General features: G+C 43.8%; 2 protein-coding genes across 6 annotated transcripts in view; one reads left to right on the top strand and one right to left on the bottom strand.

Annotated features, from left to right (window-relative positions):
• Positions 1-4,361, top strand: part of Dop2R (dopamine D2-like receptor) — an 89,319-nt gene extending 84,958 nt beyond the window's left edge. Inside the window, exons 6-9 of one of the 5 annotated variants that reach the window (XR_013040422.1) lie at positions 983-1,177; positions 2,980-3,452; positions 3,599-3,902; positions 4,015-4,361. Coding sequence is in view for 3 of the 5 variants with exons in the window: in XM_003700052.3 (XP_003700100.2) it covers positions 983-1,177; positions 2,980-3,452; positions 3,599-3,807 (877 nt within the window). In the remaining 2 variants the exon portion in view is untranslated. Of the gene's footprint in view, positions 1-982; positions 1,178-2,979; positions 3,453-3,598 lie in introns of all 5 variants that reach the window. The other 4 variants (XR_013040421.1, XM_076539469.1, XM_076539470.1 and 1 more) reach the window with 4 other exon arrangements.
• A 3,109-nt stretch (positions 4,362-7,470) lies between these two features.
• LOC100876344 (uncharacterized) lies at positions 7,471-10,956 on the bottom strand. The gene is made up of 8 exons (XM_003700051.2): positions 10,833-10,956; positions 10,262-10,769; positions 9,943-10,181; positions 9,617-9,783; positions 8,859-9,382; positions 8,438-8,656; positions 8,175-8,323; positions 7,471-7,647 (listed from the first exon to the last, which is right to left on the bottom strand). Exons 1-8 carry the CDS (start codon positions 10,842-10,844, stop codon positions 7,621-7,623), a joined length of 1,845 nt encoding a protein of 614 aa, XP_003700099.2. The 5' UTR covers positions 10,845-10,956; the 3' UTR covers positions 7,471-7,620.
• Positions 10,957-12,395: the final 1,439 nt, after the last annotated feature.

Genomic DNA, 12,395 nt, shown 5'->3' with positions numbered 1-12,395 from the left:
TCCGATTACAGGGAATACGCGTCCGTTTGCGAACGTCCATATTATACCGATAATACGCCAATCAAATTTCCTGTACAATTTATATACACGTCCGCGAACGAAAATTACTCGACAACGTTAACCTGTAACGTATCGATGAAAGCTCGGATATGTTCGCAACTCATTACAAATCTGGTTCGACATGGAATTATTATCAAAACGTGACGTTTTACGCTCATAGAAATTTGAATAACAGATGCCCGTATTTACCGACCTGACTGAAAATGACAACTTCATTTTTGCTCTCCGACACGAAATTATTTAGAACATGGCGCTCGAGTCGGCCGATCACAATAGCAGGATTAAAAAACCTAATCTAACAGTATTTACCGATCTGGTTGAAAATGACAACTTCATTTTTGCTCCCCGACACGAAATTATTTAGAACATGGCGCTCGAGTCGGCCGATCACAACGGGAGAATTAAAAAACCTAACCTAACCGTATTTACCGATCTGGTTGAAAATGACAACTTCATTTTTGCTCCCCGACACGAAATTATTTCAAACATGGCGCTCGAGTCGGCCGATCACAACGGGAGAATTAAAAAACCTAACCTAACCGTATTTACCGACGTGACTGAAAATGACAACTCCATTTTTGCTCCTCGACACGAAATTATTTGGAACATGGCGCTCGAGTCACAATGGGAGGATTAAAAAACACGGGGTCATTACCTTCAGTTCCGTTTGAATGAAAACGCAGTTCAGTAAGGCACTCTGAATCGCCGGTATGAAGAGGCCGGTTCAACGAAGTAAAAAGCTTGGTTCTTTGTTCGTCGGGTGGCAAAGTTTCGAACGAAGTCGCGAGCGCCGGTTCATAGTCGCTTTGTGCATGATAGATTAACTTTTTCCCCTTTTGTCGGATTAACGCGCCGAGAAATACTAAAAGCATGCTAAGTGTAGAAGCTTTTTTTTAGAGGGCTTTTGACTAAGATCACGTAGTGGGTATTCTGTGGCAAGGTTTGCGGAGACCGCGCTGGGAGCGGCGGCACTCGTGGCTCCCGGTATGGAAGAACCGACGAACACGGCGTCCGGAAGCAACGAGGACGAGGACGAGACGCCCCTTGATCCCGTCGTGGTCATCTCGAACGACAAGAGCACGGAGTTCTTTTTAGCCACGGTCGTCGAGGAGGCAGCGTAAGAATCCAATAAAGTTTTTTCCTCGATCGTCACACGTCGGACGAACATTCTACGTTTTACGCCATCGTTTTGTTATGCCTTTTACGGATGCGACAAATGTACTAGAGACTTGATCAAATGGCTTTCTAGAGTCACCTTTGTCGTATCTCACAAAGGCGCTAATATGAGTGTCATTTCACGCCGTAAAAACTCGTTTTTACTCGGTTTCAGAATTAAGCTTTATTAAGTGTACTCGAAACGCATACGTAACAGTTTGTTTGTCCATTCGCTTCTTTGATGGCTTCATATCTATAAAGCCTTATTGCTCTCCTCCGCTCTTTATAAAAGTGCTTTGTAAACATGGACTCGTAAATGCTTTATTAAAAGGTTACAGAAACGTGTACTTGTTTCATTTCGATCGTACGATATTAAAGCAAAGATCGACGGAACCTAGTTCGTAAAAATATTCCAAGTTGGTCAAGCGGAAAAGTTTCGGTGCCCGCTATACATATCGCGTCTCAACATGCTAAAGTAAAACTCCATTATTATTCCGTACTTTTGTTACGACTTCTTCATAAATATTTAGGTACCATTTTCAGCTTATTTCTGCTCGTTAAATATCGTTGGAAAGCCTGAGACAACTTGTATTCCGTAAGAACATTCCTAAAAGGAAAACGAAGTCGAAAAGTCAGATACTCTTTCCCCTAACTGAACGCGAGAACTTTCTTGAACGAGTTAGCGAAGCGGGGGAAAAAAGATGGACCACTGGAAGAAAAAGCAGAAGAGATAAAATCAATTAGCACCGGAGCCGCGATACGCGACGACTGAAAGACCGGTTTCAAATTAATTTTCAGTTAATTTCGGATCTATAGCTCCATCTTAATTGGTTAGATTCGCGAATTAAGATAACGTCTCTTATTTGCCTTCTTCTTTAGCTATCTTTTCTACGATCCCGCAAATCAAGGTTTATCTTTGATCGAATTAATTTGCTTCAAGAGCAATCAAGTTACTTATTGATGTAAGGTCGCGGAAATTGAAGACACGAAGGATTAAGAAGTTTAAAGAAAGGTTGAATTCGTCTCTTATGCCGCTAATTCATTGGCCCGAAGAACATGGCGGATAAAAATAGAAACGAACCGCCGATAAACTCGTTCCACCGTGAAATCGATTCGTTTGTTTGTCGACTAGTGGTCCAGTAAGTTGAATTGGTAACGCGGTATCGATTAAACGCGAAAGACTTCGATCGGCCTCTTCGATTCACGGTAACGGAACAACAGAGCAGAACAAGAAAAAACACGAACAATCTAGATCGCAGCGAAGTAAATAACGAATAGAGACAGGGACCTATTCTATTCTTCCATTTCGTCGATCGACGAACAATAGCGACACGAGTTGCGCGTAGCTGTTTTTATTGCCGCAAACGCTATATCGAGTTCTATGGACGGTATACTATCGAGTTACGCCAACGCCAATAGCACGCGTCGAATGACTTGAATCGCGAGTCCAAATACGAAATCGGTTACTAAAAATTAGTGCGTCTAGGGTTAATCTCGAAAGCCTACACGCGTCGGTAAACGGGTATCGATAGTCCTGTCCCGACAGACGAGTCGTGCGTGAACGCAACTAACGATTCGGGGATTCAAAGGGAATGCGGCTACAGCAAATAAAACACGATGAACGGACGTCGATGCGGAAAACTCGAATGTTCGTCCCTGTGATTGCTCGTCGAATGCGAAATGCCTCCGCACCGTCAGCGTCAGGAGCCATGACTGGAAACGCTAAAACAGCTCGCTGGAATGCTACTGATACTCGAATTGCAGTTGTCGTTTCAGCGCAGTGGCTCAAGCTCAGCTGGGCGGAACGCAACACGCCCGAAAGGATTCCGGGTACGAGGGCGCGGCGAGCACCACGTTGGTCCACGAACCGCTCGAAACGAATTCCAGCCCGAGTCCGAATCCGCGGATCGCGTCCGCCCCGTCGTCGTCCACGTCCTCGTCGCCGCCGCCGAAGAGCGCGATCGCGAGCCAAAGCTCGCAGTCGAAGAAGAACGGCGCCGATCCGAACAAGCAGGAGCTGAAGAGGCTCAAGAGCGCCAGCACCCTGCTTCCTCTTCAGCTCGCGAGAACCCCCAGCGTGTTGTCGGCCTCGTCCACGTGTAAGAAGGACAAGAAGAACGCAGCAGCTGGATCACGGTTCACGATATACAAGGCCAACAAAGCCAGCAAGAAGAAACGGGAGAAGAGCTCCGCGAAGAAGGAGCGAAAAGCTACCAAGACTCTGGCTATTGTTCTAGGTACGATATCCTCGCATAATTTCGATATCGATCGTGCCCAGGGAAAACAAGTTAATACCGTGTATTTGGGCGCGGGCCAATTCCTCGTATCTGGTGCATAAAAATCTCGCGAAGCTTTATCGGGTAATATAAATGTTAAATTGCAGGTGTCTTTTTAATCTGTTGGCTGCCGTTCTTCACGTGCAACATCATGGACGCCATCTGCACGAAGCTGGCAGCGAACTGTCAACCGGGTGTCACAGCCTTCATCATCACCTCTTGGCTAGGATACATGAACAGCTTCGTTAATCCTGTAATTTACACTGTGTTCAATCCCGAATTTCGTAAAGCCTTCCACAAGCTGGTTAGCTTCTAGATGGATCTCTCCGCTCGACGTCCCGTTTATCTCGAAAGGAAGAACACAACGAGGCATTGGACAATCGAATAGCTCAACGTTTAATCCGACAGAAGGTATTTACCGTGTATCCAGAGCTTTTTACGTAGTTTATTGTTCCTAAGGTCGGAATCGTTTCTACCGAATTGTTTTGCGATAACTTTCTTACCGAGTGTTCTTTTTCGAAAGGAAATTGGGTTACACGTTCGCACTTTGTTTGTCAGAAATCACCGTTAATATTCTCTTCGCACCTACTCGACCGTCGTCACTGTTCGAGTTTGATATCGAAGGCAGCGTGCATCGATGTTAGAGCCGAATTACCGAATAAATATTTAGACAAGTTAGTCGAGTAAGAAGCACGAATCCACCCACGGTGTTGGATCATTAGACGAAAGGAGTCGTAGGAAAGAAAAGTGGTAAAAACATCGGGTCGCATACAAGGTTGATGGAACGTGTATTTTTCACGAGCTAGTGAACGTTGTACCGTCTATGTATACTTCGTTGGATATTAAATATGCCGTGACAGTATTACCGTAGCTCGTAAGGTATAGCAATATTTTTTGGCTCCCGAACCGAAGCGCCAGCTGTTATCGCGATAAACTTGCACGTTCTTGCGCGATGCAGCGTGACTCGATGCATTTACGTTGACTGCAACGTGATTCATGAATCCAGCATTTTATCCTCGTTCCATTGTCATTCCATTTATGAACGATATCCCGATGGCACTTCGAAGAACGAGCTTCCAAAATTCGGGCTTTAAAACGCGAACCGTGCTAACCATTTGGAAACCCGTTCTTTGATTACACTTAAAATCCTGTTTTCGCGAGGGCGGAACAAAAGCCTTCCTGTCGAGCGTGTTCGTTGCAATTTGCAGTTCAATTTCCTTCACTGTTCGAATTCTTTCGAATTTTCATCGATCGTTTCCGCGTCATGACACTCGGCTCGTATTTCTAATCAAGATTTACGTATTGTCCGGTGCATTTACCGTGGAACGTTCCCGTCGCTGAGAAAATCGATAAGGCATCCGTTTTCTGCCTCTCTTTCGGATACAAAAGCCCCGAGGAATTTCTCGTAAAGACAAATATCGCGAGCTCGAGACGCGTTCGACAGAGTGAATGCAAGACACCGGTCGATGCATCAGACACCTACATATCGGCCGTATCGTTCCACCCTCGTGAACACGACCATGAAGTTTCCCGCGACCGAATTTTCAAACATATCAATATAAATACGAGACACGATACCTGACTGCACGTTGGCATCCAGAGACCGTGTGCGCCTACAGGCGTACAGAATACTTCAAACTTGACCACGTTCTCTAAAACTTTCTGTTTCAACAGAAATATACATGAAATTTTAACCCTTTGCGCTCGAGAGGCGACTCTCAGTCACCATTTTATTTAATACAATAATTTACAGTAAGCATTTTTTAAACGATGCATGAGATGTGTAAACACAATGAAACAAATATAATAACGTCAAAAGAATTCATTTAACTTTTTAAGTAAGTTTTAAAGTTGCTGTTTGCAAACAATGAAATTACCTTCGAGTGCAAAGGGTTCACTGCTAACCTCTTAACCTGCAATTTTCGAGGGCGTTTAATCTGAAGACAAATAGGCATATTTCAAGAATCCTTGATTCTGAAGATCTCAAGTGTGATATTGTAGGGCAAAAGTGACGTTCGTTATAGATGCAAATGTTTATAAATTTGGTGAAGTTTGAAGCGTTCTATGCACGTGTGTGTGCGTATGTGCGCGATCGCTAAATCAAAGTACACGAAAGGGACACGATCGCGTTGCAAACGTTAAACGTTGACGAGAAGAAGAAGAAGAGGTTCGCGTGACCCGCCGTTGCAATAACGTCTACAATCAAAGCTTTTTACTCTCTATGGGTTCTATGAACGCGCTGTATCACTTAAGCTTCCGATGTATATTTGTAAATAACGTAGGAACTAACGAATTGTTCGAGCTGTGGATCGCAAGCGACATTGCCGCTAAACAGATAAACAATTATTACGTATTAGGAGTATAGATGGTGTCGCTAAATGGCTAGACAGAAGAAATAGGGAGACTTTTCTTCGATAAATTGTGATAACGTTAGGTTTTCTATTCTTGGTTGTACCTGATTTCGAGATTAAATATCCCGATGATTTATGACCGTTTTAAATAGCTGGTAGTTCGACTCGTTTAACTTTCAAGCTTTTCTTCGTCGATGAAATCTCGCAGCGTGAACCGGCGGAAATTAAATCTGCATTCAGGCTGGCGGACATCGCAGGATCAAAGAACGACCCCGCTTTCGGTTTGCAAGAATCTCTTAATTCACTGGTAAGTTCGGTGGCCACGCGAATTCATTTCGTTACAGCGAAACCTTTGTCGACCTCCCGAACAACTTTACGCCCTTTCTTCAACGTCTTAAGAAACCTTTCTTCCCCGTTATTCGAACCGACGACATTTTAAACGCCATAGATCGCGCCGTTCCACCGCGTCGAGATAAGGGAACCTCGCCGAAGAGACTGTAGATTATTAATCGGCCAACTTCTACCGCTTTCCCGATCGTTAACAGCGACTTAATAGCGAAACTTGGAAGAATTTATCTTGCAGAACTTGAAAAAGGTCTACCGATTTACCTCTGCTTCTATGGGATCCTTTAACAAATTTTCTTCCTTGAAAAAACCGTTCTTTAAAATTATTTTCCAGCATTCCTTTATTTATCGAACACGATCCACTTTATAAAATGAGAATCCCTCTTTTAACACTCTCCGTAATGAACCTCCGATACGTTTCCTTTCGAAGGTTCGCTCGCTTCTGAAAAATGGAATTCATTTGCATCGCGTTACCGTCGAGCGAAAACCGGGCTTGCCTGTCTCTTCGCGGCTGCAAAAACGTTAAAAAAGGTTTCTACGATCCTGCGTGTAAGATCCTTGTATTTTTCTAACCCGCCACGTTCCCTTCTCTGTATATATTCGTGTGTATGTACGTGGTACGCGTGGCTGTGCGAGGTTACACGAGTAGGCGTTGTACATCTGTGTAAATATATTATATCTAGTCGACGAAAAACGCGAGCGTGTATACGAGTGTCTGCGATGGAGTTTCCGGGGATTCAAATGCGACCTCCAGTCGAGGAAACTTTCGAGAACGCGTAATTCTACGAGATGTTCCAAGGTGCAAACTGTACACGAAAAGAACAAAACGTTAGGTAAATAAAATGAAACGATTAAATGTCCATTGAAAAAGCGTGCGTGTGAGTGTGCGTGGCTTCGAATGAACTATGTTTTTCCTATGAATTTCTTAATTATTACTACGAATGGTCTATACAGGGCATAGATGTAAGACGAGTCTTTAATTTGCCGAAATTAAGGGTAATGAGTATCTAAAACGCTGTATGTACCGATGGCAATACCTATACATATTCACACGGACACTATCATTCACACGACAAATCAAACACACGACACTTGTTAAAATTAATAAAATATAGTATAAATTACGTGGTCCTTCAATTCCCTCCCACTGAAAGATCCAGGTAAGTTTAATTTGAGTAAAGATAATTCACTTCGGGTCAATATTGGATGCCGAAATGAACTGGAATCGGTAAATAAGAGGAAAGTGGATTGGAGAAGTGATACTTCTAATCAAGCTCTCAGTATTTCTTTAGTATTAGTCAGTATTTCTCTCTAACAAACTTTTATTTATATTACAAGTACAAATTAAATTACGCGCGCTAAACTAAATTTTATTAAGGCAGTCTTCGAGTTAATGTATAAGAAAAATCCTCTGAAGAATCGTCATTGTCCCATTACAAGAACTGATGGCCTAGTTGGAACTGTAACGGTAAGATTTGTATCGCAATATATTATAAATGTGCATAAACGACAGTGTCGGGTATCGAATTCCAATAAACATTTTGACACCAATTCGAAAGCAGAAAATCGATACATTCGCGTTTACAAAAATACACGGTGTAATATATTCGGTTCAAATAACCTAAAATAGCAAACAATAGCACGTTTATTTTACTGCAGCACTCGCAGTTAGACAAACATTCATCGATGTTTGATGCCCGTTGTCATGCATATAGCAATCATAGTGCGTATGAAAACAATACATAGTCACATATCGAAAAAATCACTTTTTCGAAGGTGGTAAATTCAAAGGTTCTTCACGGACCACGAAAATGTGTGATATTCAGAAAATTCGAATCCGTCACCAGGAGACTCAACCGCGAGGAACGCGGACAATTAAAGCTAACCGAGCAGTAAAATTAACAGAATCGTTGAATGTAACAGGACGGTTGAAGCGTCCGTGGGAACTCCTTGCCATCTAGCTGGCAATTACTTCTGGAAAATTTACCTTGGAAAGCGTGGAAAGCTGCTGTCGTGGTAATTCCGGCAAACTTAAGCCCACTTTTGCGATCCCGAGCTCAAAGGGCCGTGGGGCAGGATTAGGCGAGCGTAAGGTGTAATCTATGCCACCGAAGCCGCCCAGCTGCAGCTGCAATCCTGCACAGAACCGCACGCGTTTCGTTGGTTAGACGGAATCCAAGTGAATGAGAACGGATCAGTTCTCTTCCGACCACGTGTGATTAATCGTAAGTGACGGTCTTGCAAAAGTACCTGGGGAAAACGAGTTACTCCTCGCTGGTTCAAACTGTCGGGTCTGGTCTATGTGCTGGAAATTTTGCGCGAAGTTTAAAGTTGGCATACTGGCTGGAACCGTTGTCGCTATGTTCGCAGGTATGCCCGCAGTTATGCCACCGCTTAACCCGCCAGGTAAACTGCTGAACACACCGGTGGCTTGACTGCCCACCGATGACAGGCTGGGCAAACTCGACCCTGCTCACAAAGAAAATTTTTTACTCTGTTCATTCAAATATATTTAAACGCTAACTGCTTAAAAATTCAGAACGTAACCTCCATTTTCTACCCCGTCAAGAAATAAAATCGTAGCTCGAGTTTTGAAAAGAATAGGGAATGAAAGAATGCATCAAAAGTAGCCCGTGGCTATCGAATAAAGATCGGTGAAAAGAATTGTTACCCAAAGGCAGAAGAGAAGCGGAGTCTTGACCCAAGAAGGTCGACGTCCTCGGCACCGGTACGTAGTTGTAAGACTGCAATGGTCGAGGAACCGCTGACAAAGTTGCGATTGGCACAGTTGGCAAAGTAAGCTTTGGCTTTTCGGCGAGGGCGGCCAGGGACACGAAATTCAGAGCTTCCGGAGAAGATTGTTGGAAAGATAGTCCACGGTTCGATTCCTGCTGCAGGAGATAGTTCAATAGAGAACTCTGCAAGTTGCCCTTCAGAGTAGCCTTCGACTCCTCCGGAAGTACGTAGTTCACTACCGAGCCTGGGATCTTGTTATCCAGGCTGTTGCTCAGTACATCTGGTGACACGTAGTTTGACAGCGAGGTCTGCTCGTTGAGTTTGATCGGGCTTTTCGCCTGTTGCGACAGTAGGTAGCTGAGCAAAGACTGCTGCAGTTTGTTCTTCATGCTGGAAGGGAAGTAGTAGGACGTAGGCGTCGTAAACTTGGACGATTGAAATTCAATCGGCGGAAGAGTTCTGGAAAGAAGGAAACACGTTATTCATAAGTTAACATTTTTATTCGAAATCCTCTGCTGTGAATTCTGTCCCTTCCAACGGGATTCATCCGTTTTAAAAGCTTATAATTTTGCGGGTGAAATCATTGGCACGTCCTCGAAGTCACATAAGTTTCAGAAACGAGTTTCGATGGCGGACAAAGATAGGTCACAATCACTGGAGCAAGTAATAGATCGTGACAGTGCCATTACGTACTGTCGTCCGAAGGATAAGAGCGGAGATTCCGTGGCCATGACAGGTAAGCTAGCCTCGGTGGTCAGAGTCGACTGTGGATCAACCAGGTTCGAGGACTGGTTCGTAGTGACCAATATGGTAGCGCTCGTGGTTATTAATGGACTATACGTGGTAGTAGCTTCCGCCAGCTGAAAGCGTTTTTTCTTTTAAAATACGTGTCAATTCCTGTTACGAAGAATCGTACATTTTTGAGGGGAGTAAAAGGAGTAAAACGTTGCGGAGAGATATTGTTAAGTGTGCGGAATTGAATACGACAGCGTGATATACGAAGAGTATATTTCGCTCACCGTATCGGATTTCACGGTTGGTATTGTCACCGTATGCGATGCCTTCAGCGAAGCCATTTTCGGCTCGGAAGTTGCAGACGTGTGAACTTGGGCGATAGCTGCAGCGACGGTAGACTGTTGGTGGGTGGTTGTAGGATCCATCGACGGTGTCATCGTCGTGGATGTTACGTCGTTCAATGGCAGAACGTTCTCGTACGGTGAAATTGGCGGCACAGGAATATAACCGAGTCCATGGTTCCCTGAACAAACGAAGGAACCCCTTTGCTTCAAATGCTTCCATAAGTTACACCCTGAATTTGTAATAACAGTACGAATTTACCGTGTTTCAAGTAGTCGGAGTTTTCAGGCTGCTCTCTGTAAGAATTAATGGGTTTGTCGTACAAGTCCGCGAAGCGAAAGTCATCGCGGAAAGCTGGCTGCTGATAGGAGTATTGATCGTTCGCGGACTGATCCTGAAGAATCTGATCGTTCTTGAGCCTGGCACGATCTTTGAACGTCTCATCGGAGACAAACGACTGCCCCTTGAATTTCGTATCCCTTAAGAATGAGTCGTCAGCGTAGAAAGGTCGGCCTTTCGGTGACGAATAATCTCTTAACAACGACTGATCTCTAAGAGACAGCTGCTCGGAGAACGAAGACAATTCCTGTCGATAGGGTCGACGTCGATACGATTGATATTGTTGCGGCCTGAACGATTCCCGAAAAGATTGATGTTCGTGGAAGGGCGGAGCGTATCTGGTCTCCGGGTAAGGTGGAAAATCTTCCGAAGCACTGTTTCTTCTGTCTTTGTACGCGACGACAGCCACCGCCATCGCGACGACGATAACCTGAAGCAACGAATCAATTATACCGTCGTCACCGACAGACGAGCGCATTAGAAACAGACTCACCAGCTTCTTCATTTCACTGTTTGCAACGCGTCGTTCGAAAGGAACCGCGATAAGAAAATTAAAGATTTGCGCGAAACGATCGTCTGCGATCGATCACTATCGACGATTTTCTTTTATAGCTGCGAAACGAGAGGGAAACCTGTATCACGTGTCTTTTTCCGCTTCTTGTCGTGTGCTTCTTCCAGATCAGGTACGAAACTCGATCTGGTAAATCACGTATGTCGAACGCCTTTCTCCTTCTATGCCAGGTTCATTGCCAGATATACATTAGGTCAGACTGCTGTATATAGAGGTGTCTAGATAACTCGAGATTCAAGGTGAAACGTATTCTCGCGCTGACTTCGTTTCAGCAAATTGATTTAAATTTTCTGTGGCGAGAATTAAATATCGCAATTACCTGCGCTACTGCAGAATCATATGTTACACACGATTACCATTGCGGTGCACATAACTTCCGCCTAATGATCCCCAAATTCGTTTTCTACTGGAATATTTATTGCCGCGATGTGTATCGAGCATACAACAGGCACGAAGCAGATAACAAGCAATTGTAAATATTCTAAAGATTATAGGTGGCAAGTAATTTACGGAAATTCATTTTCCAAAATTCAACGTCACGCTCCTGGCCGCTGTTTACGCTTCAAATATTTGTCGGAAGAATCCCATAATTCTGCGAGGGAATACAGCGTTGTAACGAACTGAATGCGGATTAAGAAGTATCGTTTAAAAATATTTGAACTTTATCGCGAAACAAAGGCAAACAGCGCGCGAATTAAGTCGAAAAACTTTCGCGTTACTGTCAAAGTTGTAAATTTAAATTTATCAAGACTTTAGCGGCGATCTCTTACAAAGAACAATTTTTCTTATCTCGAACAACCACGCTTCTACGGTAATTAGCAAATATTGCTTTGCACAGTTCGATCGATCTTCTACCTAAAACCTCTCGGTCATTTTTCTTCCTGAGCAGTGTCAGACTTTCGTTTAAGACTTAAAGATAGGGTAATAAATTCTCTCGATACTCCGAGTAAATACCTATCACTTATCGCTAAACTTTTCGCGAGATTTGCAAATGTGATCTGCGCAAGTTTTTCAACGACGTTACATCGAGCTTTCTTCGCAACGATTAATAATTAATGATCGTATACAATAATACTCGATACCGGTTGCCGTAGAGTTTACGAGGAAGGAAGAAGCCAATCAGGTTCAACTTTCGCTCCTAATAAGTGTCGTGCAAGCCTGACGAGAGAGAGATTGTAAATTTTATTCGCAGGTCAATAGGATCGTTTAGTGTAAATCGCGATTTACGGGCCACGTAATTGGACATTTTGATCGCGAACGAAATTGGCCGGCGAGCCTATTGTCTTCGAACTTGAAAGGCCTTTTATTGTTGCCGTCGCGTATTGTGCCTGCTAATTAATGGCATACAGTGTGACCGAATGGGACCGTTACCGAAAAAGTTACCGTATCAGGTAACGACAGAATTTCACCCGACATTTCAGTAAACTAAAACTTTCTTTTCGGAAAGATTTTCATTCTTGACGCGTCGAAAATTTTATACTCGAG

This window comes from Megachile rotundata, chromosome 14 (assembly GCF_050947335.1).
Source record: "Megachile rotundata isolate GNS110a chromosome 14, iyMegRotu1, whole genome shotgun sequence".
NCBI lineage: Eukaryota > Metazoa > Arthropoda > Insecta > Hymenoptera > Megachilidae > Megachile > Megachile rotundata.
The sequence above is the reverse complement of the archived record's forward strand: the minus strand, read 5'-3'. Positions and strand labels throughout refer to the sequence as shown.

Excerpts from the sequence above, each read along its gene's own strand:
- LOC100876344 (XM_003700051.2), bottom strand. Across the intron at positions 9,784-9,942 it reads CAACCGTGAAATCCGATACG|CTGGCGGAAGCTACTACCAC; the intron begins GTGAGCGAAATA and ends AAACGCTTTCAG. Across the intron at positions 8,324-8,437 it reads GAGTAACTCGTTTTCCCCAG|GATTGCAGCTGCAGCTGGGC; the intron begins GTACTTTTGCAA and ends GGTTCTGTGCAG.